This window comes from Sparus aurata, chromosome 9 (assembly GCF_900880675.1).
Source record: "Sparus aurata chromosome 9, fSpaAur1.1, whole genome shotgun sequence".
Taxonomy (NCBI): Eukaryota; Metazoa; Chordata; class Actinopteri; order Spariformes; family Sparidae; genus Sparus; species Sparus aurata.
The window spans coordinates 7,023,734-7,049,089 of NC_044195.1; the positions used below are offsets into that span (position 1 = coordinate 7,023,734).

Here is a 25,356-nt window from a genome sequence, read left to right on the forward strand (position 1 = left end):
CTCATGAGCTCCCGTACCCTCTAAATGCATCAATAAAAAATTTGGTAGCTACTTCGCTGTTTAATTCTATTATCGCATATCAGGTGGTTTGCTGGGTTAGTATTCATTCAGCTTAGCATGTCTTGCAATGCACTTACAGGAGGATTGCTGCTCACTAGATAGAATATTCCCTTCATGACCGAGGTGCTCATGGGGAATGGCCACACGGCAGCGGTGCCAGGCCCACACATAGTAGCTTCACCAGATAGTATATTCCCCTTGTAGCCGAGGTGCTCGTGGGGATTGGCCACACGGCAGCGGTGCTAGGCCCACACATAGTAGCTTCACCAGATAGTATATTTCCCTCGTAGCCGAGGTGCTCGTGGGGAATGGCCACACGGCGGCGGTGCCAGGCCCACACATAGTAGCTTCGCCAGATGGTATATTCCCCTCGTAGCCGAGGTGCTCGCGGGGAATGGCCACACGGCGGCGGCGCCAGGCCCACACATAGTAGCTTCACCAGATAGTATATTCCCCTCATAGCCGAGGTGCTTGCGGGGAATGGCCACACGGCGACGGTGCTCACATCAGAAGCTCAGAAGATCCTCACATCAGAAGCGTCGGGCTCCTAATCCATGCAGTTTTGGGGGAAATATATTTAATCATCACTCCCCAATATCTCATGTAAACATATCCGTGGGGAGTGGTGAGGTCAGAGCCTAGACGCCAAAACAAATCTAACTATGTTCTGCTTCTAATAAACATTTCAAACATGAGTTGTCTGACTGAAATGAAGCGACGCCTGCGAGCTAGTTCAGGCAGTCAACTCGAGCTTCACTGCCATATACACACGTGATATGCTTCTCTCTCCAGACCATCACACAAACGAACCCTCTCTATTGAGCGGGTTATTTAAACGCATGAATTTCGCTTCTCTCCCTCTGGCTCGTCAGTGCCGCTGTTGCTCTGCACAAGCATCACCGCCCGCTCTTTCAGCCCACCACCATCCCAGCATCCACCTGCAGGCTCTGTCTAGGGGAAATATATTTAATCATCACTCCCCAATATCTCATGTAAACATATCCGCGGGGAGTGGTGAGGTCAGAGCCTAGACGCCAAAACAAATCTAACTATGTTCTGCTTCTAATAAACATTTCAAACGTGAGTTGTCTGACTGAATTACAGTAATGTCCACTTGACCTGAGGAATCATCATATGTCACATCTGGCAGAATGTATTTAGTGGTGTTGTACAGGACATTGTTTGCATTATGGGTGTTTATACCCATAATGAAACATTGTCCTGTACCGTTTCTTTTCCTTTGATGATGTGCAATTTAGAAGCACATATTCTGCTTGGTATCGGCACATGTTGCTGTTGCGATGCAACCACTGAATAAGTACATAAATAATTAAAAAAGAAGAAAATATTAAAGTGAAAAATTGACAGAACCTCTGTTAATTCGGCACATTCTGATTTGCAAGGTTTTTCTTGCACTGTTGTATTTGAATGTCGGATCATCATCAATGTGAATACTTAGCCATTTTTTGTTTAACACCGCTCAAGCAGTTGAAAATATAATGAATTATACAATTCTGAGGTTATGTATATCCAAATAAATTGAGATTTTTCAGCAGCAAAACCAATTCACTTACAAAATGCCTATCTGCATTACGTTGGTGTATACCAGCTTTAAACTTGGAGATACAAAAATAATGCATGAGGGAGGCAGTACCATTTGGTCCACTTCCCAGGCTTAACATATCCCTGCGGTGCAATTCAGCAGCTCACTGAGATGTGATATCATAAAATGTTATCCTTTTTTTACCGTATACTGAATTATAGCTAGAACTGGGCAGTACTCAATATGTAAAAGTAGTGGATTTAGATAAGAAATATGATATTTTTTGGAATTTTTTGAAGGCAGGGTGTTGTGTAAACACATACTAGAGGAGAACACCACATACGTTCATGTCATTGAGTAAAGTTAAATGTTCACGGTAATGTTTAAGCAGGGCCGGATTTAGTCCTCTCTGTTTCCACATGTACATTCTGTTGGAGAGAACATACCCAATCTGCAGGTTTCCTTCCAAATCCTGTGATAAGACAAGAACATTCAGATGCACACTTTTTATTTTTTTTACCACCCTGGACTATGTGATGATAGTGAAAGCCATGTAGGTGACAAAGCATTGAACTGCTCAATGCTTACATTGGACAATAATCTTTTAAAGAATCTTTGAGAAAATCAGACAAGCGGTCAGTGCCACCACACTAAGTCCAAGAGGTGTGTTGTCCTCGTGTCCACCTCAAAGCAACACATATATCATGACACAATTTGATCAAATCAATGAGAAAAACCTGAAAGACATTATATGGCTTATGAAATCTTCCTCCTGCTGCCTTAATATATTACCAGCAGGTTTCTTTATAGAATTTTCAGACTGCATGACTCCAGATCTGCTACAGATTGTCAACATGGTCAGTCTCTCAGTTGTCTTCTCACAAGCCATGAATGCTGCAGTTGTTAAACCCCTCCAGGAGAAGAACAATCTAGACACACCTGTAATGAATAATTATATGCTCATATCAAACCTCCCAATTTGAAGGGAAAAAATTGAAAAAGCTGAACAACTATCTAATACTATATGCCTTTGATGGCTTCCAATCAGGATTTCTACACCATCACAGCTGGAGCCGGCCCGAGGCATAAACGAACTAAGCGGCCGCTTGGGGCCCCTTGGCCAAAAAAATAAATACAGTTTTTTGCATCTGTGCCCAGGGGGAAAGTAGTTCATAATCTGTCACTGTATTAATACAATTTATAATGTAAAATTATAGTGTGACATTTGTGTCAATAAATATCAAGCACAGGTGACTCTGCGTGGTGGGAGGGGGGCCCCAAATCAAATTCTGCTTAGGGCCAACAAAAGGCTTGGGCCGGCACTGATCACAGCAGTGAGACCACTGTAGAGTCCCCAAGGTTCTCAATGACATTCATTTATAGGACCTATTTTTTAATACCAGTCACTCAGTCCTACCGAATAGGGGCAGTATGTGTGTGTGTGTATCGGTTCACACCACTATCATTTTCTTAGTGAGATATGAAATGTTCTTGTGCTCCTGTGTGGTTGGCATGGTTCATTGTTTGTTAGAAGCAAGATTTTCCTGAACATATCATATCATTATCAAGATTTTTTTTGTAGCAAAGGATTTTGCTTATTTCATAACTTTTTTTGTTAATTCTGTAACTGTATTAAAAATGATTTTGCTTATTTTTACAATTAAAGATTTGTCTTATTTCATAATGCATTTGACTTGAATTGTGATTATTATTTTGCTTCTTTCATATGAAGTTTGTAATTAAGAATTTTGAAAACACTTTCTTCAAGTTTCACCATAAGTAGGTGTTAACCATTAAGCAACATCTATGAACATTCTTTGAAATTACCTAAACAATTACCTCGAAAGTAATTGAAAAAGGTTCCAAGCATGATTAAATAATGATATTCAGATTTTGTTCCTCTTCCAGTACAGCTGAGAAATAGCCTGGAAATCACACAAAATGCCAATTTTTACATAATGTTGCTTTTCCAGCTAGTTAAAGTCTAACTTCTCAGCAGGCCACTTGAAATTAGTTGTTAATTTTAACTAATTTGCTTAACTTCATCATGTCAGTAAACAGAAGTACCCTTTTGAACCATTGACATTTTCACCAATTGCTGTAATTTCATTTCAATTTTTAGCCACCATATATTTAATTACCAACAAATATAACTTCGTAATCAAGACTCAAGTGACTATTTTCCCATTTTAAAAGTTTCTCTCCTTAGTGCCTATTGATCCTGATAATGTCTTCAAGTTAAATTTCAATCTTTGTAAGTTTTGAGACAACAAAACATTAGCAAAGTAGTTAAAAGAAGTGAAATAAAAGCAGCCAAGACTCCTGGTGTGGTTGATTAGTCTCTGATATGTCTCTATTATTGGACATCTACTGGTGGGTGCGGAGGTGCATATTGTAGCAGTGACCAAAGATCAATGAACTGCAACTCACCATATGTTTTTAACTCTGCAGTGTGTATGAGGTGCTCTCATAGTCCATAGTGTGTCTATGTGCACCGTGTGATCAGATTTTTTTTCTTGTGTGTTCGTGTGTGTTTGTGTGTGTGTGTGTGTGTGTGTGTGTCACTGCAGCCACGGCAACAGAAACACAAAATACCGACTCTTGACAACCTAGCAACAGGGATTGAATACACGCATACACGCAAGCGCACACACACACATGCACATGCCAAACACGCACACACACACACACACACACACAGACACACACAGGGCAGTCTTTGCAAGGGAGACAGCAGGTAAGTTTACTGTTGTATTTTAATGCTTATTTCTGCTATAAAATAGGAACAAATCCAGGCGATGTGACCATGAGCTGATAAACTGAAAGTACCAACTTTTTCAGTCAGGCACTATGGTATATATTCAGAGCAAAGCCTTACTGTTGGTTACTTATAATATTGGTGATTAAGGAAATTAAGTGTATGTTGTTGTTTATTCACACACCCCCAAGCCTGATGACTCTTGACTCCAACAGGAAGTTTGTTTCTTCTTACTATGTGCTATCTGCTTGTATTCATGTGTTGTATTGAAGGCAGTACAAAGTAACATTCTGAGATGATGAACTGTGCTCTGAAGTGGCTTCATACACTGGCGCTGAAAGCTTTCCTGTTTGCTATCTGAAACTTGAGTTGCACTCAGTGCCTTGTTAAAGGTGATTTCTTATCATAGTCACATTACAACCACACAGCTGTAACCCTATGTATCAGAATTTGAAATGTCTGATTTGGCGACTCAAGATTGAGTGTTTTTTTGGTTGTAGTTTCAGGAAAATCGTTGTTAGTTATCTACAGCCTTTTAATGGCAAACCAGTGATACGAACATATTTAAACAACTTATCCACTCCCTCATTTGCTGTACACCTCTAATTCTATTATCAGTGAACCAAATCTTGTGAAATGAAACAGGATCCTGTTTTTATGGTTATAGCCCCAACACTTTGGAACATTATTATAATAGTTATCATTATTATTATTATTATTATTATTATTATTATTATTATTATTATATAACATCAGGAGTCAAAGCAAGAATAAGCTCTATTTATATAGCAGTTACTTACAGACAGGTGACAAGACTACACAATGTGAATAGAAAATGCAAAGATTTACATTTATCTAAAGCAACTACAAGTACTTCTCATTTCTTGGTGACTCCAGCAGCTCCTGTGAACAAAGCAAAACAAAGTCAACTTTGTTTTAGTGTTGTACTATAGAGCAGCTTATTCCCTCAGGCTGTTAGACTCCTGAATCCAGCCTCAGCACCCTGACATAAAAAAAAAGTTTCATGTTATGACTTGAAGGTGAAGGTGACAGGCATTAACAATAACGAATATAATTGTTAGGAACCCAACAATCTTCTCACTGATGACCTCTTCTGTCATATAACGGCATCAGTGTTTTTAGCAACCAGTTCAGAATCCCTTGTAACTAATTAATTAATTAAATCACTTCTTAAATGACAACATAAGAAATAAAATGAGAGGTAAACAGCATCTTCAAAGAACCAGACAGGAATTGATTACAGTAATTTAAAAGAAACACTGTTAGTGCTGACAGGACAATCATCTTTGGCTAGAGAACTAGAGAACTAGAAAGCCTTACGATACTAGTGAAATATTGTATTCTTAGCAGCGATTTACATAAAGTATATCTTCCTTATTCTTGGACCAAATATTGATCTACTTTCTATTCCCTCATAGTTGCAGGAACCTGGAGGCCATCCCAGCCTGCCAGTCTGTCAAAGTACTAACACACACATGATATGTTCACATACACATGTTTTGGCTTAAAGATACCTGTTATGGTGGCACAAACACAGCTGGAAATGTCCCCAGACCTCTTAAAAATGTCCAATGTATCATTTGCATATAAAAATGTCAAAAATCCAGCACACACACTTGAACTGTGGACAACCGTTTTGTAGCTTTGTCGCCTGTAACTCCACAACCTCCCCCTTTCTATGTGACATTCAGCGATGTAAACATTATACAGCACATTTTGAATTAATGTCAGTATATCTGTTGTCTGCAGGTGTCTGGGCTGAGGGAATTACCTAATTAAGTCATGTCATCCTTTACTTGGCCGTTCCTCAGGAATAAATGACATCATGAAGGATTTGTCCCTGTCATTGCTGAGTCGGGGGTGTGGTCGATTTGTCTCGACAGGGAGATATGACGGACGGCTGGACGTTTTCCTCACACCTCAGGTTCTCACACTCACAAAGGCAGCAACAGCACCATATCTAATGTTTCAACCTTCCTACATTAAAAAGCAATCCAATTCATCAATTCATCAATCAGTCGGTCCAGACTTTCATCAATCTATCATTACATTCATATAATCAATCAATTAATCTATTGACCAATAGGATTACTACATCTGGAAGTCGCAGGTCTCTTTCTTGCAAGTGTCCAACAGAGGTCATCTGCATGTGGAAACAGAGTCAACCCTTCCAAAGACTTACAGCACTCGTAGGGGGCCACTATTACTGTACTCCCAGGTAACTGTGTGTGTGTGTGTGTGTGTGTGTGTGTGTGTGTGTGTGATTGTGTCTACGCATGTCATTGCAATAATGGCCACAATGTTACAAGATAAGTTAAGCCAGCCACAGTTCAGTTAAGAGAACAAAACAAAAAGCTGTCAAACTTCTACTAAAAAACTTCATGTTGATCTCATTTTTTTTTTTCAGGACTTGGTTACTTTAGAAACCAGTTGTCACTCATGGACCAGAGACAGGAAGCAGCGAGTTGTCAGGCGGTACACTCGCCGAGTGGAACCGGATCTCGGCACAGTCAAGGAACTAACAGCAGCCATTTTGAGCTACAGCAAAAATGAGGTAGTTGGAATAGACCAGGAATAATAACAGTTGTCTATGTTTGTATGTATGTTGCGCATAGACTCTATAATGTTTACCCAGACAGCGTTCATCATCAAGAGAACATTTCATGTATGTACTTAATTGCTGTTGGTAATGTGCATTAAGTTATTTAAGTACTGAGCAGTCTAGGAAGGTAATGCTCAATTAAACAATACTTATTTTAGTATTGAATTCAATTATTTCATGCTGTATAATGTGGAAAAGGTTTCTAACAGTGACAAAAACCTACGGAGAATTATTACCTAAAAAATCCAGAGTTTTTTAGCCTGTATTAGCTCATTGTTTTGGTTTCATGGCGCATTCATTCTTTGGATCGGCCTGAGCACACAACATAACCCTGGTCCCAGAGGATGCAGGCGGCAAACAAGCATGACTTTTTCCTCTTATACGGTCCAGTCACAGCTAGATAACATTTAATTATTTTCAACTTGTCAGCCTCCAGTAATTTTTTGCTAGCAGTACATTACCTAATGTTTGTTTTCCCTCCAGTTTATCTCCTCAAGACTCGGTCCACCCTTTTTTCCTCCTTTTCATCTTGCTCCTGTACCAGACCTTCATCGTCCCAGTCCTCCACCCATTCACACCACACAGGAGCAGTCCAGTCAAGAGCTACTTGTAGGGTTGAACACTGAGTGGCTTCCTGCAGAGCCAAACGCTCAGCAAGATGAGAATCAACCTAAAGGTAGAAATGGACAGACAGAACATCGCATCCTTAAACCGATACAAAACTATTCAAAAGAGTGAAAAGGTCAATTGCCACCGACAGTGTCAGCAGCAGATGAATCAGGTCTCTGCAATTTTAAAGCAATTGTCCTGATTTAAATTATGTACAGGCCAGATGAAACAAATAAGGTTGTAACCATGGTAATAACAATAGGGAAACTATTATCAAACCTAAATAAGAGGAAATAGACCAATAATTACACCTTTGACAACAGTAAAACAATATGACAGGAAAAAAAGAAGAGTAATTCCACAGCCATAAGAACAATAAAATATAAAAATATTTAAATAAAAACAATAAATAACAGCAGTACCAAAGCAGTACACTGCACAACTATTTCATCCAGTATACACTTAAAATGATCCAGTGACGCATACCTGGCTAGTTTTAAACCTATTTCAATTTGTTTCATTTGCTTGGTGCAAAGAAACGAAAAGCTACTTTTACCATGTTTAGTATTTATCCACAGGACTTCAAAGGACAGAAATTCCTGGGAGCAAGTGTGCTGACAAGTGGATTTAAGTTTTTAAAAGGGAAATGAAGTCGTATCTATGAATGTACCTACATAACGTGCATAAATTCAGTTAGGTTAACTCTAACCCTATGTCACTAACTCAAGACAACAAAGCTTTGTCTTTTCGTTTCACACTGGATATGAGCAGTTGTCTCCTCAGTAAAGACTTTTAAATTTTCTGCCATTTATAGTTACTACAGTCACCAGAGGTCACAGCCAAACAACATTGGTCGTAAAAGGTGCAGTGTTATCCTATATGGTCGTTCTTATGATCAGGACAGCCTGGACAGAATGATGCATCAATACAAAATGATATGGGCGGGGAATCAAAGTCAAAAGCAGAAGTTCTGGTGGAACCAGAGGAAAAATAAGCATGGACCTCTGTAGTTATGTTGTGACAGTGGGAGCCCTGACTGCACCTCTCTTTTATAGTATGCTATGATGAGCAAGGGAAATGGAACAAATCTGATGTAAAAAACGATTTATGAATTCCATCACTAATTTTGTGTAAATCCATGAAACTTGGGGTTCATGTGGTTTTTATTTATTGTGCCGCTTTGCTGAAAGAAAAGGTAAAAGAATACAACCTATCCCATCCTAACGTTAAGCTTCTCTGCAGATGAAGAGGAGGAGCAGTGGAAGAGAATCAGGCAGGACGTTTTCCTCCAGGTACCCTGTATATCCAGGGCTCCATCCCCACAGATACAGCATCAGCCCTGTGCACGCTCTGATTCAATGATCTCTGATGAAGAACCTCAGGTGATATGCTGACATCGGAGATTACAACTAAAGACATTTGTCAATGCTCCTTTATCGTTAATTGTTGCAGTGATGCTGTTGTTGATGTGTGAAATGTCTTTTCTACCAACCGCAGACTTATTCAGACATGAGTCAGCAGCATACAGAAGTTTCACGTCAAACTGAAGTAAACACGCACAGTCTGGGTGGAGAGCTGCATCATCCAAACATGATCTGTGTCCCTGACATGGCAGATGATCAGAACTGTTCCAATCAGAACAGTGAGACGACCAGTGATAATGGCAACTATGAAAGATCAGTGAATGCCAACAGACATGGTAGGATAGGTGTGTGTGTGTGTGTGTGTGTGTGTGTGTGTGTGCGTGTGTGTGTGTGTGTGTGTGGAGCAGAACAGCAGAGCCTAAAACAAGAGACTGTTTATGATACAGTCCACTGTACAAGAACTAGTGCTTACAGAAACAGTGATCATAATAAAAGGAAATGTTACCGTGAACAGCTCAGTAGACTGTGTATTGATAACTGATGCTCTGATTGTCCTCCATGCCCTCAGGCCTCCTCCCTCCTCTGACTGAGAGACATTCAGTCTGTCATGGACCCTGCTGGGAAAAGACAGGCAGGGTAAGACAGCAGCTGCAAGAACAGTTAGCCTAACAAAATAAGAGTATAATTGTTAAGACAGATATACGTATACTACTATTATAGCTCAGTGCTCACCTAGGTTGCAAATATTTTGTCTTAGGTTATATTGGCTAGGGAACTCACTACAGCATTGTAGGTGGGTGATAAGTAATGTCTTAGTTCTGTCTAAGACATTACTTATTACCCACCTACAATGCAGTGCTGAGTTCCCCCCAAAGACAGCTTAACAACCATTCACACCGGGGCTCACCTAGCACTAGCAACCCACAGGACGGCTGGGTCAACGAACCACATATGTCCCTAACTACTCTGTAAGGACACTCCCACACAGAGTCTAAAAGCCTGCAGCTCCCCTCCAGTTAGTTAGAACTGAAGAAGTCTCTTGGTTGAGGGGTGAAACGTCTTCAAGAAACTGAAACATGGCCAGTTGCTTACAATACAGCACTTAAAACTACCATGATCTGGATGACTGAGAAGCTTCGTCAACATATTGTGTCATAAAACTTTTAGAAAATGATTTCTTTTAGAGTGGCCTTCCACTGTGTCCAGTCCAAAGCATACTTATGCGCTATTCATGCTGTTTAATCAGCATGTAGATCTGCCACACCTTTCAGGTGGATGGATTATCTTGGCAGAGGAGTGCTAACTGACACAGATTTTATTCTATGCAACCCAGTATCCCTTTATTGAGACAGGACGGCTAGGAGGTTTAGACAGGAAGAGGGAGAGAGCAACAGGGAAGACATGCAGCAAAGGGCCACAGACTGGAATCTACCACAGGCCATCGCTGAGGACCCTCTGTACATCTACATCTACAGCTTAAATGTATTTCAAATCTATAAGAAAAATTGTGCCAATAGGAGCAAAAACAAAAAGTGTCTACATCCTTAACTGAAACGTAATTTTTATCTTTTATAGGAACGACTTTCACTAATTATATTTTACTTAAACTGGATATAAACAACTTTTTTGCTTTAAACATTATTTTGACGATAATACTTCTTGTTTAATGTAATGGCTGTGGAAAAATGCTTACCAGATAGATTTGAGATGGTTAAAAACTGATATTCTATCAACCAGATCATTAAGGAACAAAAGCTAATAAAGCCAGGTGTTTAACCTCGCCTTTTCACAGTGCTGGGATCAGGATTTCTACATCAAATTGGGATTCTTACGGTTGTTTCTTGCTTTGGACAGTAGCCTGGCTGTTAGCTGTAGCCATGTTGCTAACACTCTGTGACAGCGTGCCAGCAGTAAAACCATAGAGAAACAATGGAAGCAGGGGGAGGTTGAAATAACAGAGTGGTAACATGTCCAGTGTTATGTCATGCCAATAGTGGACACATTACAAATGGAAAGTTTATGCAAAGGTGCATATGGATCTTCTGTGTGTGCTCATAGCAGACGTGCATCTGTTGAATGTTTCAGCCACGATTGAAGGGCACCAGCAGTGATGAACACTTTGCACAGCCCCTCCCGCCCATAGCAGAGAGTTGTGCTGTTGACCCCGGCTGGGCGGTCCGGGCTCAGACCCAGAAAGCTGCCCGACCAAGTGCAGAAACATTTGGGTGTCAATCCCAAGAAAACCTGAATCGACTCCATCAGCAGCTTCTGTTTCCTCCTCTGCTGTTTCCCGGGAAGGAGGGTAAAAAAAAACACACTCACAGAAATGTTTGTCATGTCACAAACCCTATACTGTTGGTGTGTTGGTTAAAGGATGAAACTGACAACATTCTGTTTAATCTTATAAATATATTTTTGAAAACCAATAAAACATTTTCATGAGGAAGAAGCATGGAGCTCTAACATTGGGGACATTGGGTGGGGTTCCAGAGAGACCCTTTAAGAAATGCCCAAGACAGTTAAGACTTAAGTAATGTGTACACTGAAAAAAAAATAGCCTTTATTAAATTAGCTCAAGTCAGCTTTATTTGTAACATAATACTGAATGACTATATTTTACTTGTGAAAACTAAACAGACCTTCGCAAATATTCACAGATAAATATTCTGACACATTCTGTATTGAAAATCATAACGGGCGCTACTTGTCAGTGTAGAGACTGTCTGCCTTTGTCTTTCAGAAGAAATAAATGGAAAGCAAAGAGGAAGAGGAGAAAAGCAAACGGAGAGACAGAACTTTAAAAAAGACCCAGAAGTGCAAGGAGGAGGAGGAGGAGGAGGAGGAGGAGGAAGGCTACCCTCCGAGAAAGGCTCTGTGATACTGCTGGAGCCAGGAGAAGGTACAGCACACACACACTCTAACATGTAAAAGGATCTCGGTTTGATTTTGAGTTGGGTCTGATATATGGAGCTGTATGATGATGTACGATGTGTGCAAATGTGTCATTCTGACCGCAAACCTCCTGCATCTGCATCAGCACCACAGCAACAGGGCCTTCTATTGATTTGATGTTTCTATCTCCCACTCTTTAGTTGAAATCATATGTAGGTCTGTCTCTTCTGCTCACTGTGTAGTTCGTCCAGATACTCATCTATGCCATGTCATCATAAGACAACATAGTAATATATAATGTGTATATATATATATATATATATATATATATATATATATATATATATATATATATATATATATATATATTTATATTTATATTTATATTTCAATGCATACGCATTTAAACAATTTAGTTTAGTTTCTAATTAAGATTTTACTTGTTTATGTTCTTATATTATCTATTTCTTTACTTAATTCTGCTACAGTTATTTTTTGCCATTTCTAAAGAAGTGGAGATGCTGGAATTAAACACAAAATATTGCATATAAAGCACAAACTCCTCAGCTGAGCTTCATCCCAGACAATACACTCCAGTTAAATAATGAAAGAAAGAGAAAGGGGTTCAACTTGTTCTTTGTGTTCATCACACTACTTTCTCCTATGCTTTGTCGTTCAGAGCCTCCTCCTCCGGTGGGAGTGTTGGGTTGTGTTGCAGGATGGAGAGGCCTGGGCAAGCAGAGCTCTTTGGCCTTCTTACAGAACCCACTGTCTGACCTCCAGGATCCATGCGAGGCTAACAGAGGTGTGGTCAGGGGCATTGTTCCTCTGGAGCTGAGAGGTATGTAGAGCTCGACCAGTGTCACACAACACACACAATGGACAGTAGCCACTCCTGAAGAAAGAATGGGCCTCTCCAAGATAGCAATTTTCTTGTATGGATAGGCAGGACAGAGCCAAACAGGTCGCCCTAAAGCAATTCAGGGGTGTTATTATGCTAATGATCACATCTCATAAAAATGCACCTCATGAAGAGCTAACATTCATTAAGCTGAAACAACAGGTTTGCGCAGTTAAGAGAGTCTGGTGACTCAAACGTGTACGAGTGAGACAAAAAAATGTCTAGTATTACAAAATAGTTCTATGTCCGACCTCGCTGTCTATCTCATATTAGGACCAGGTTTGTGAAAAAAAGAGAGGAGGACTTTTTCATCATTCAGCCAAGACAAAAGTGGAAAAACAATTTCTTGCAGCCACCTCTTCCAAGCTTGTGTGGTTTTTCCTTTTGAACAGACGCAGCTTTAAACACAATCTCGTCAAAGTCCTAATACTGACCACTACACTGTGTTTAAGAGCTTAACGAGAAATCTTTTTTTTTTTTGTTACAGTACAGTTTCACCAATTCATCCACACAAGGCATTTTTTGTTGAGGCAGCCACTATCTAGTCTAAAAAGGTTGACTTTAATTTTGCATTAAAGTGCATAATGGAAAAAAAAAACATTGTCCTCTCATTTTTTTCTTCTCACCCTTGCCCCTTATACTCTACTGTAGTCGCTTCTATTAGCACCTGGACATTACCATTTACCTGCAGACAGCAGCAGAAACTTCCAAATCTGCCATTCCCTCACTGCCTAGCAGATGTCGTTCCAGCATTTGTATCATACCTGCCTGAGTTATAGTGGGAACAACAGGACATTTTACAGGATATACAGCATCCACTAAAACCAGCCTAACACTTCAGTTCAGTTCTTCTTCACAGACTTCAGAATAACCTGAGAGTTTAGATTTTTGGTCAGTAGAATTCCATCTTAAACTTCCCATGAAGTCAAAATCGCTGTTTCACAGTTTTGGTCATGTCTTGCTCCATATCTCACCTGAACACGAGTATCAGGCCCTGCAGTGGCAAAATAGCTGTTCTGAAGGTATTTTGGTTGTATTTTAGAGTTTGTGACTTCCTGGAAAATCATTAAAAAAGGTTGATGACTCATCTTGCACTCTATGCAAACATGAAGTCTTCATCCTTGAGCAGCTCTGGACAGAGCTTTATTTGTAGCTAAAGTAACTGCTAACAAACACACTTGCGTTTACATGACACTCAAGAAAACCGAATTACTGCGTTAGTCTGACTATGATCGGATTTTTCAGATGCATGTATACACCTTAGTCTGACTAAAATCGAACCGGATCGGATTTCTCATAGTCGAATTACACCACGTAGATTATTCGATTGAAAGTCGCATTAACTCCTGCATGTATATGTTTCCAGCGGATCGGATCGGATTTTGCGTTCTGCGCAGGCGCGAGATTTTTCCCCGGGGCCGTGAGCCAGAAGTAGACGGGCGGCGGCGGAGGCATCCTTCCTCCGAAATCACCGCAAGAAAGAGCGCCATTGTGCATCTAGTTTGTGTAATTATCATGTACACCATATACGAAGTGTACAAAGATGTAGCTTCGTCTCGCTCTTCGTATGCCATCTTTCTTGAATGCCGAGGCAGCTGGTGACGTAAAGAGGTCAGCCGGAGGTGCGCCATTAACACTAGTTGAAATGGGTACAGCGCCACCTAGCGTACCGGGGTATGACATGCTTTTGGCCAGTAATTCGATTTTCTCACCGGCATGTATACTCGGATAATTGCAGTTGTCCGATTGAGCAGCATAGTCGAACTATGGCTGTAATCTGACTAAGCTGTGCATGTAAACGCACTGAGTTTGATAACCAGCAGCTTCTCCATGAACAGCTCCAGACCGGGGCGTCTGAGAACAGCGACAGAGGCCAGTTACAGTAGTGAGGTGATTTATGGATTTTCCTGCTAGACAAATACCAGTAGCTTTGATGCTAACTGCTAACTGCTGCTAAATGTAGACAGCTTCCATTAGCTCAGTAAGCTGCCCGCCTTGCTGACTCAGCCCTGGGTTGCCAGGAACCACACGTGAAAAAAAAAAACATGTAGTGGTAACCACATTTCATTTCAAATCCGATTTAAAAGACTGATATACTTTGAGACAAGGGAACTGCATGCAAAAATGTGAACTGATTTCTGGGTTTTAGAACTCATTACTACAGTACTCTATAGCAATCTATTAGCTGTTTCATGGGGACTTCAACAAAAACATGAAAGGCATCTTGTTAATACAGTAGTTTTCAACCTTGTCCTTCCATATACAGTTAGATCATTTAAATGCTACTATGTGTTTACTCAACCAGCACTTCTGCTTCTTCATGTCATGAATACGACATCAGTAACAATCTGGACAGTCAGAGGGTCATTGTCTCCGTTCCTCAGAGATGTTGCGTTTTGTCAGATTTGCAGAACGGCAAATCTGTTGGCAGCCTGATCCTGGGTCCTGATGGGGAGATCATTCAACTGTCACTGTATGACAGCAGCCACAACCCACCTCAGGGTGCCTGCGACACACAGGAGCAAGGTACGCTCAAAAAGCCTTCATGTGACAACTTCCATCGTCAAGAAATCTAACATCTCCAAACCTTGTCTGGAGGAGAGATTTACAGATTGTTACTAATGAACACAACATTAGAGCGAGGTAGAGATTAGCTGTTATTATCAATAACTGACTCTTTCTGTCTCTCAGCTCTCCAGGTTTTGTCTGCAGAGGGAGAGACGTTACCCTGGGTCATTGTCCTGCAGCCTGAAAATACTCAAGCAGGTGTACACACACACACACACACACACACACTATATTGAGTTGGATAGGTGAGCAAGAAACAGGTGCATGAATTATACTTCACACATACAACCATATCATGGAGTATGGTTAAAGGTTAAAATAGTAGTAATAATAACAATGTGTGTGTGTGTGTGTGTGTGTGTGTGTGTGTACAATCAAAGTCAGTTTGCAATAAAAGGAGTTGTGCTTGCACATGGCCCCCCATCTGTTTCCTTACTGTTATCTGGGGCATGGTTACAGTGGCAGGGACCTTTTACAGCTTCTCTTGGGAGATCCTGAGGTGTTTCATGGCCAGATAACCATGCATAACTCCTACCGGAGGCTTTGAACATGTCAATCCTAAAAGAACTTGTTTCACTGAGAAGAGTCCTGCAGCTTCTTCTGCTCCAGCACCTCCGGTTGTTGCTCCTTACTGTGCTGTCAGCATAACCAGGGAGGTCTACTATAGGTGGTTTACATGTGGTTATTGGCTTTGCCATTGCAAAGGTTGAAGCTTCAACGCATTAGTGTGAGCCCTACTTATTACCATGTAATTGCAAGGAGCTTTAAAATACATCTGAAATACTGAGATTTAGACATAGTCATGCAAAGGTATTTTTTAAAACTTTTTTTTCCTCCTCCAGTTTAAAAAAATGTCCTGTCCACACCAACATATTATACAAAATTCTGTCCATGAGCAATGTCAAGCACATGCCTAAGCAATGACGCACTGAACCAATGCACAGAGGGTGACATCAGCTCAGGGAAACCATGCTGTCCCGTTACCCTCTGACTCACGCGCGCGTGAGACTTCTTGGTCCTTTTTTAAAGATGGGTTGGTTGGGTTGCCGACATCACTGCAGACCCCCCGTCGCTCTTGGGGTGCTGAGGATACTCCACCCTTGTGGACAGTTGCAGTGAGAGTGAGAGGGCCCTGTCCCTCTTCTGGGAGGGGGTGAGAGGATGCAGCGACTACTCGCTCCACGCCCCTGGAAAGGTGGGGGCCGCTGTGACACTCATGACCTAGAGCCGGTCGGATTGCACCCACACTGACAAACCGTCAAACAAAGGAGAAAAAGCTGTTTTTCCTGTCTACACATAAACACTAAAAACGGCATTTCTGGTGCAGGAGTTTACAAAAAACTCCATTTGTAGTGACCTGAAACTCCGTTTACATGTGTATGAGAGGCCAAAATGCATAGAAAGAAGGTTTTTTTTAAGATATACTCATGTGCATGTATACAGGTCTTAGAAACTCAGCATGTCACCTGCTCTGAACAAAACACTGTGTTTGTAGCGTGTGCAGAGGGAGAGGTGGAGTTAAACACAGATGTTCCTGAGGGCGACATCCAGCAACACCAGTCCGAGGTGAATGGATATTTTCTGATTTACTTTTTATAACAGTTTACAGTAGTGAGATAAGCAGTCGAGCATATGTGTACCTAGCTTAGCACAAAGTCTGGAAGAGCTAATCAGGGACCAGACTGATATCTCTGGTGATGATAGGCTAGAGAAGTAGGAGAATTTCCTCAAAACTTCATTGTAACTGACAAATGTTAAATCACCAAATTTGGAGATACAGGATTTTCATTGGGTAAACGTTTCTTATGTACTATTTAATTTCAGTATACAAGAAACTGATATCTGTGCTGTGATTGTTTTTTGATTCTGCACAAACACAAGATTGAAAATGTGATTTCAGTATTTAGATATTGCGCTCCCTATATGTCTCGACTCTCTCTCTAACCAGCTCGTCGATCTTCAGAGTGACAAGAATGCTTACACACCCAGCAGACACACAGATCCAGGTAAACCTTTGCTGACCATTTGATGACGATTTGAATTTGAATGGTTGTCAACAAAAACTTTTTGATTACCTATCCAGTGGCTGTGACCCAGGAAAAAAAGAGTCCAGAGGCGGTGGGAGAAACAAGGAAGGCACCAAAAAAGGATGCTAAAAACAATGTTAGGCTGCCTCCACTGAGGGAGCCAAGAAGAGGCCACGCTGAGGCAGAGGAGGACGACAAACAGGAAGAGCGGGGAGGTACACAACAGTCCAGCCATTTGTCTGGATCACATCAGCCAAGGTTTGTGTAATTCACTTTTACATAATAGCATTAGGTTAACCGTCAGCTGCAGACAGACGTTAATGTATGTATCTGCTAGATTTCCCAGAAAAACAGATTTTTCTAAAAAGATTTCTGATATCACATTTGGTATCACAGACCGACAATGAAGGTGAACATTAAATCTGTGCCCTTTTATTTTCCTCAGCCAAACGGTCATTTCATTTAGTCTGTGTTTTGCAGAGCTCAGTTGCCCAACATTGCCAAACTCGAGATCCTAGATGCTTTAACTCTGAGTTTGTTAAGCCTGACATGAGGGAAACTCTGGGTTTTCCGTTGCAAAGCGAGAGAACTGAAAGTCTGGCCCAGGTCCTGCAGTGATATCATATCCCTGTCAATGGTACCTTAAGTGTCATTAGATGTATTTTGACCACTGCATGTCCAAATCCAGCCTACAAACAAGAGGCTGGACATGACCAGCATTACATCTTTCCCATGTTGTCTCTGTAGGACAAATGTTGGTTAACTGATGTTACTGCAGGGGATTTCTGAGCATCTGTATCTTCTGCGCCATTCATTCTCAAATATTTCTATTATTGAATGTTATTTTTGTGAGTTATCCTTTATGTTTGAGCTGTTTTTCTGAGCTGATATGAAACACCTGGAGTTTGTCAGTTTGCCCAGAGAGAAGCTGCAGGTAAAAGATGACGCATCATCATTCAGCGAGCAGAACATCAACTCAAAGGAAGCAAGAACGGAGGACGCTGTGGACCAAAAGAGGAGGAACACAAAGAGGAGAGACACTCAGTAAGCTACAGTAACTACAGGGTGAAAGCCTTCTGATGAGCGGCACACATTCACACTTGATTTTATTTTGTAAAAGGGATGTGAAAACAGTGAGCGCAGACACAGAGGGACAGAAGACATCAAGGACGAGGAAGGAAGGAAGACGGCAGAGACACAAGACGGAAAGTGATGCTGCTCAATCGACGAGGAGCCAGAAACAGGAGGAGAAGACCAACAGAGAAGCTGCAGAGACTAAGAAGCAGTCTGCCCTCCCGCCTGAGGTGAGTCATCTGTACTAAGTAATTCAGAGAGGTGGCTGTGGCTGCTGCTTCCAATCTGACTGAGGCAAACATATCAGGCTGAGCATGATGGGATTATCAATACATAAGCCTACTAAACATTAAAACACACTATTTCTAAAGCAATATTGAAGATTATCAAATGAAAATGTCTTCAGTTGAAACCGAATTACCCAAAAGTTAGGGGAAAACATGTTTCTATCTAAAGTAATTTGTAAAATGAGATGCTATTCAGGTCAAATACAAATACTCTTGTGTCTTTCAGAAGAAGAAGACGACACACAGGCAGGAAGAGATGGAGGCGAAGGTGAACAGGGAGAAAGAAGAGCAAGGAGAGGTGACAGGGCAGAAAGAAGACTCTGATGGGAGAAGGAGGAGAGGAAGGCTAAAACACAAAGAGTTAGTTACAGGTGAGACCACAGACATTTCAGCAAACACTCCTGGTTTATTATGTAAAGGGAATTTGTTTGAATTTTCACCTAACAACTGCCATCTAATGTTCTAACTTAACTTGCAGCTAAACATTATATATGGTTATATGTATGTAAACATTTGAATGATCTAACACTGGTTATACAGACTTTACCTAAAGTTATACTCAAACTAGTCAGTAGATGGCGCTCTGGTGCTACTGTGGATCCATACATACATAAGGTTCACATAAGGTTTACATATATATAACCATATAAAAGGTTTAGGTGCAAGTTAAGTTAGTAAAGTAGGAGTAAATTAAGCAGAAGAGAGAGAGCTAATGACACATCCTTCTTCATGTATTACAAAACATACTGAATGTAGTTAATATACGCTTTATGTTTAATTCATGTAATACTTGGTAAATCAATACAAGATGCATTTTGTAGACGCCCCTATAATTGAATCTCACCACTGTTTGGATTTCACATGGAGATCACTGTCATTGTGAATTGCTCAAATCAAGAAACTAAAAACAAGAGGAAGAAAAAAAACAAGTCTTTTTTGGACACAAGGGCACGAGACTCTTCCCAGCAAGTGACGCCTGACCGAAACAGACTACACCCTCCTGCAACCATGCAAACACTCGCTAGCTGCGCCTGACACCCCCTGTCAGCTCTGAGATTTCAAACTGCACCAACTGAGGTGACCAGACGCCCTGAAAATTTTTGAACAATCCTGAATCCTGTCCAGACTGACCCAAAGATTCGACTAAACCAGAGTTTTGATTAATTATATTCAAATAAACAGAACATACCGATCGCTGTGAAACTTCTCTCTGGTGTCACCATGCAGGCAGCTCTAAAGGTCAGCTACAGAGGCTGGCATCCCACATGAATTAAGGCTGGTGTGTCTTTAGCTGTGTAAAGTAGTTAATAAACAGCTACTGTGAGGGCATTATAACTTACTACTAATCGCTGAATTAAAAAACAAGGAGGGAAATTGAACCTTCTATTATTGACATGGAGGACCTGGTGAACATCCTAACCCTAACCCTTGAAGTTTCCAATCTCATGTGTTTTATTGTTCACTGCCACCCTGACAACGTGATCATGCAGTCAGCCCAGCCCCAAATCCCCCGATCCAAATATCATCCATTCTTATCTGATCGCCCTGAGAACAACATGGCGACTCTTTCGGAAACTTTCCATTATGTTAAAAAGATTGCTCTGTGAAATGTGTTTCTAAAGGAAATGAGCTATGCAATTGAAGAATCTGTCTTCTTTGTTATTTAGTACCCAGAGGCAGCACATCCCGCCAGGCTGTCCTAACCTCTGCAGCCCAGGTATCAACTGGATAAAGTGAATCCAGATAACAGGCATGAGACTACAGAGAAACTAAGATACAGACACTAAAGCTAACCATCTGGCAAGAAACACAGGAAGTGACCAGGTGCAGGCAGTCACATGTTGAGGAAAGGTGGGGAAGTCCAAGGAAGTCTGGTGGACAGCTGGAGGATGGCAGGTCTGGGGTGTTAGAGGGCACGTCCCAATTCCCTTGTTGGTAATTCCCTCACTCCTTGATCCACAAATGATTGCCATCTTGCAGGCTGTGTTGAAGTTCTTCTTTGCGGTTTTTATAAGCGAGGATTTGGGATCGAGGAAAAGTAGAAGAGTATTTACATGAGTGGCACATTCATGTAAATACTTCCTTCCTTTATCAATCATGTCCTGTTCTTTGTCTGTACCTTGGTGTTCCTTTTCTCATAGATAATCATGGGAAAGAGGAGCTGGATATTAACAAGGAAATGGAAGAGGGGTCTCACCTGAAATATACCAAAAGATCCTCTGCAACCCAGAGAAGCAACAACAAAACCGAAACTAAATCTGAATCTCTAAATCCAGAGGAGGACACAGACAGGGACCATCTTTCCAGCAGTGCTGACAGACACAGCAGTGTCCAATCAGTGAGCTCACTCAGGTCCACTGCTGCTGCATCTCGGTCCAGTCAAAGGAGCCGGAGGAGGTCTGCTGACTCTCCCTGTGAGGGGGCAGTGCCCACCAGCGCTACAGGACTCGCCTTATCACGTGGACGCCTGTCATCATGTTCCACTGTCATGGTAACAGAGGAACAGCTGATGCTGAACACAGTAAAGCCAGAGGTGGGTAGTGGGCACACAGACAGACTATAAAAAGTACTTTTTCATGTGTTTGATTGACATGTATGAAGTGTGTGTGTGTGTGTGTGCGTGTGTGTGTGCATGCATGTCTGCTTGTGTGTGTTTTAGTCATCCAGGCCCAGAAAGAGTGAGGAGAAGGAGGAGGAGGAGGCTGCAGCTCTGCGTCTGGCCCAGCGAGCAGAGAGACGGAGGCTAGAGGTGGAGAGGAAGAGGAGGGAGCGGGAGGAAGAGGAGAGGAAGCAGCAGGAAAGGGAGCAGAATGAGGAGAGGATGAAGAGCGAGCTGGAGGAGGAGAGGAGAAAAAAAGCTGAGGAGCTCAGGTCCTACTTTTTTTACTGAAGTTGAAGTCAGTCTTAAACAAACAGCTAAGTTGGAATCTCTAATCAGACTACTGTTGTAGTTCAACAAAGGTGTTAAACATGCAATAACCTTTTTGGCCACTTGGGGTCAGTATAATCACATCATTGATATCATCACCTGTAGAGTGGTGTAGGGATGATGGTTCCCTCCACAAAGAGCCTTTGGGATTTTTTTATTGGATTTCAGAACAAAATCTCCGTGTCAGACATAAGTTTATGATACTTACATGTTTTGTTCATCACTATAATCTTCCCAGTTGAACACCACTTTGTGATTTTTGAAACTGAACTTATATCACTAGCAGTAAAAAGCTAATGTAACTAAAGTGGGCCTGTAAAAATGGACTAGTGAAATTTCCTGGATCTTCAGTGTTGTGGAGCCCAATATTATTTAATCGTGCGGCTCTTCGAGACTTTACCAATTTTATTGGACTGAAATGCTAAACGTACGAAGGTCAAATTACTCATTGTAACTTGGACAGATTGAAATGCACTCAAACAAAGGGCACAACAACTGCTGCTCCATTAACATCCAGTCTCCATCTGCAGGCTGAAGAGGCTGGCGGAGGAGGAAGAGAGGAGGAAACGCGAGGAAGAAGAGCAGGAGCGAGCGAGACGCGAACAGGCGCAAAGAGAAAGAGAGAGGAGGAGGCAGGAGGAGAGGAGGCGGCAGATGGAGCAATTCCAGAGGATGAGAGAGGAGGAGGAACAGAAGAGGAAAGGTAAGTGTGAGGAGAGTGCAGAAAGAGAGAGGAATCTGAGAGACAAAGAAAAGCAATGGCAGGTACACACACACATCCCACCTGAATACAGTTGCACGACAATTACACCCCCTCATTGCAAAAGTGCTCCCCGCTTTGTGCTGTGTCCGGACATATCGTCCTGCTGGGGGCACCAATGCCATCGGGGCGTTCACATGAATACCAGGACCCAAGTTTTCTCAGCAGGAAATGTGATTTTAAAGAGATGATCTTTAAAATCTGACTTCACCGGTCAGTGGTTTTGATGATGTGGCTATCTTGGGTTACACTTCACATTAGAAAAAGGCCCTTTAAAAATCCTTTTTAGGGACTATGATCTAGCTAGAAAGTCAGAAAATTCAGCCTGAGAGGGAGTTTGATTCCACCTTTTATTAATGTTATTTAGCTGAAATGCTAAGAAAGTTCCTGGAAATCCCTTTTGTCGCCTCCAGCTGAACTAGAGCTTCTGCGCCTGGAAGAGCAGAGGAGGCAGGAGGAGGAGAGCAAGAAGCTCCAGGAGATGGATGAGAGTGAGAGGACAGAGTACCTCCGCAGGAAGGAGCAGGAGAAGGAGGACAGAAGGAACAAGGAAGAGGAGCGTAGAAGGACAGAAGAAGAGGCCGCCCTTCAGGCCGCAGAGGAGGACAGGCTGCGGGCCGAGCTGCTGGCCAGGTATGTACAGTAAGTGTGTCGGCCCACGTGAACTGGAGAATTTGTAAATTACGTACTTTCAAGGCCAGAAAAGGCCGTCGTCCACACCGAGAATGATAATTAGGCTTATTAATTTGTTTTAAATTGTACTGTGGTCCACACCAGGAGGAGGGTGTCTTTGGGATCACTTCAGAGTGATTTAATGAACAGAAGAAACCCTAGTTAGGCAACGTAAATACTTGCAGTACTTTTTGCGTCCTCTCTGATTTAACATGCTATATATTGCAAATGTATTGTTGTTATACAGCTCTCTCCATCTGTCGATTTGCTCTCCCTGCAGACAGATGGCGCTCTTGCAGCAGCAGTTAGCCTTTAAAAGGGGTCTCATGTTCGAGGCTGAAGGGCTGGAAAAAAGCCAGGGTATCTCCAGACCGTGGATCTACTCTTACTTCTCTCTGTTAGAGCTGCTGGGCCTGAGCTCAGCTACAGCTGGGACCTCGACCCCCTGACCTGAGTGTGAAAAGAACTGTGTTTGATGAAATTAAATTATTGTTAAGCCAAATGGAACACACTGGTGATGATGACAAAGATGATGATGATGATGATGATGATGATGATGATGATGATGATGATAGGAGATGAACATCTCCAGTTTTCAATGATAAATGTGATTGTTTAGTTATTGTTCAGTTTCAGTATTAGTATTAATATAGGGGTATTGGTCAGGGGCACGATTTGACAAGATCAGAATAGTATTACAATACAAACACAATTTGGGAAGGCATCACAATCGTGTACACGTCTCTATAAACATATGCACCAATGTCTAATATACTATCAAAATTAAACACCCTCACGTGTGATAGAGTTGCAGTCTTTTTATTGTCCCCAGCTTTTGAGAAGCACCTCCAATTTTTGGCAGCAAAAGACCACATATGATCTGAGTCAGAAGAGCTGAATGATCAGTCCATACATTGATAAAATAACACAACGCTTAAATAGAACAACAACATGTCAACTCTCTGACTGACCAGGCTGTAGGAACAGGCAAAGACAAAGCTGAGGATTGAAACAACATGCAGAGTAAACGTGTTAAGATCCTTCTTTTTAGTCTCTCCTGAAGCTTTTACACACATTACCAATATCTTTACATAGGTGAATACAATGAAACTGAGAGGAGCAGCTACCGTGAAAAACAACATCATGAAGATATGACACGGTTCTGTTTGGTGAACAAGAAAGTTCAACCACAAGTGAACTCTGCTGATAACAAAGCAATAAAACTTTGAACGAATCGTGAATGACGATAAAACTCCAACTTCTGCAAAAGAAACTGTCAAAATAACAAGAATGACTATTTGTACTCTTCTTGTAGTGATTGTGAGATCATAATGTAAAGGCTTACAAATACATTTGTATCTGTCATATGTCATTACTGTTAGGGTTCCAAATTCAATTGCCACATATGAATGAGTAGTAAAGTGAATGAAGCAGTAAGAGGTTGAAATTTCAGTTTCTGGCTCCAACAAGCTGGGCAACAAAGACAGACACAAGCTGTACAGGCACACATACATGGGCTTGTGCAGATTTCTGTCCACATACATGATGGGGCGGCTGTAGCTCAGTGGGTACAGCTGGTCGACTAGTGATCGCTAGGTCGCTGCTGGTTCGAATCCCGGCTCCCCTGGGGCGGAACTGAGCTACAATGTCAAAGTATCCTTGAGCAAGATACTGAACCCCAGAACTGCTCCTGTTGTGCAGTTGGCACCTTGTGTGGCGGCCTCTGCCATCAGTAAGGGCCCTGCGATGAGCTGGCGACTCGTTCAGGGTGTACCCTGGCCTCGCCCATAGAGATAACTGGGATTGGCTCCAGTAAACCCCACGACCCCTTGAAAAAGGGAGATAAAAGCGGTAACATCCCCGCGACCTTAAGCAGAAGAAAATGAGATGGGATAAATGATCATAAAAGAACTGTGTTTGCAAAAATAATTGCTATGTAACAAAGCATCCCCAGGATGAAATACAGGTATATAAAGCTCCCTATGTTACAATACATAACACAAATGAGAGAACCTGTGTTGAGTTTTCCACCTGTTTTCCAGTCTGTGTAGTTGTTTTAAGTCTTTTGAGGGTATGTGACTGTCAACACAGGAAACCTGAGAGAAAGGCTTTAAGTTTTAACATTCTGTGTGTTCACTCTCCATGGTTTGCAGCTCTAGCTCAGGGGTACTCAAATACAAATGTGTCATTCTTACTATTCGGTGCCATTTCAGTGTGGTAACTTTCTATCAAAAAATGTTTTTCCGTGTTTTTAACATTTCATCTGAAAGAGGGATTTTCAAACTATAA

At 41.6% G+C, this 25,356-nt stretch overlaps 1 protein-coding gene across 6 annotated transcripts; it reads left to right on the top strand.

Annotated features, from left to right (window-relative positions):
* Positions 1 to 4,248: 4,248 nt before the first annotated feature.
* Positions 4,249 to 24,504, top strand: kiaa2012 (KIAA2012 ortholog). 6 transcript variants are annotated; one of them, XM_030427406.1, is made up of 25 exons: positions 4,259 to 4,340; positions 5,801 to 5,843; positions 6,194 to 6,306; positions 6,469 to 6,600; positions 6,790 to 6,936; positions 7,468 to 7,660; positions 8,836 to 8,975; positions 9,091 to 9,292; positions 9,526 to 9,593; positions 11,043 to 11,259; positions 11,698 to 11,856; positions 12,529 to 12,690; positions 15,154 to 15,276; positions 15,442 to 15,516; positions 16,814 to 16,884; positions 17,267 to 17,324; positions 17,402 to 17,603; positions 18,258 to 18,389; positions 18,466 to 18,649; positions 18,933 to 19,077; positions 20,848 to 21,239; positions 21,366 to 21,577; positions 22,166 to 22,338; positions 22,809 to 23,028; positions 23,348 to 24,504. In XM_030427406.1, exons 3-25 carry the CDS (start codon positions 6,208 to 6,210, stop codon positions 23,514 to 23,516), a joined length of 3,675 nt encoding a protein of 1,224 aa, XP_030283266.1. In that variant the 5' UTR covers positions 4,259 to 4,340; positions 5,801 to 5,843; positions 6,194 to 6,207; the 3' UTR covers positions 23,517 to 24,504. The 6 variants fall into 6 exon arrangements, with proteins under 6 accessions (XP_030283264.1, XP_030283268.1, XP_030283269.1 ...); XM_030427404.1 differs by lacking the exon at positions 5,801 to 5,843 and having other exon boundaries at positions 4,249 to 4,340; positions 6,132 to 6,306; XM_030427408.1 differs by lacking the exon at positions 5,801 to 5,843 and having other exon boundaries at positions 4,249 to 4,340; positions 6,132 to 6,306; positions 18,936 to 19,077.
* The last annotated feature ends 852 nt before the right edge of the window (positions 24,505 to 25,356 follow it).

Bases quoted from the DNA above. Each gene is read 5' to 3' on its own strand.
- kiaa2012 (XM_030427404.1), top strand. From the start codon at position 6,208: ATGAAGGATTTGTCCCTGTCATTGCTGAGTCGGGGGTGTGGTCGATTT. The intron at 9,594-11,042 runs GTAAGACAGCAG...TGAATGTTTCAG, and splicing joins GCTGGGAAAAGACAGGCAGG to CCACGATTGAAGGGCACCAG. The intron at 21,240-21,365 runs GTGGGTAGTGGG...TGTGTGTTTTAG, and splicing joins TGAACACAGTAAAGCCAGAG to TCATCCAGGCCCAGAAAGAG.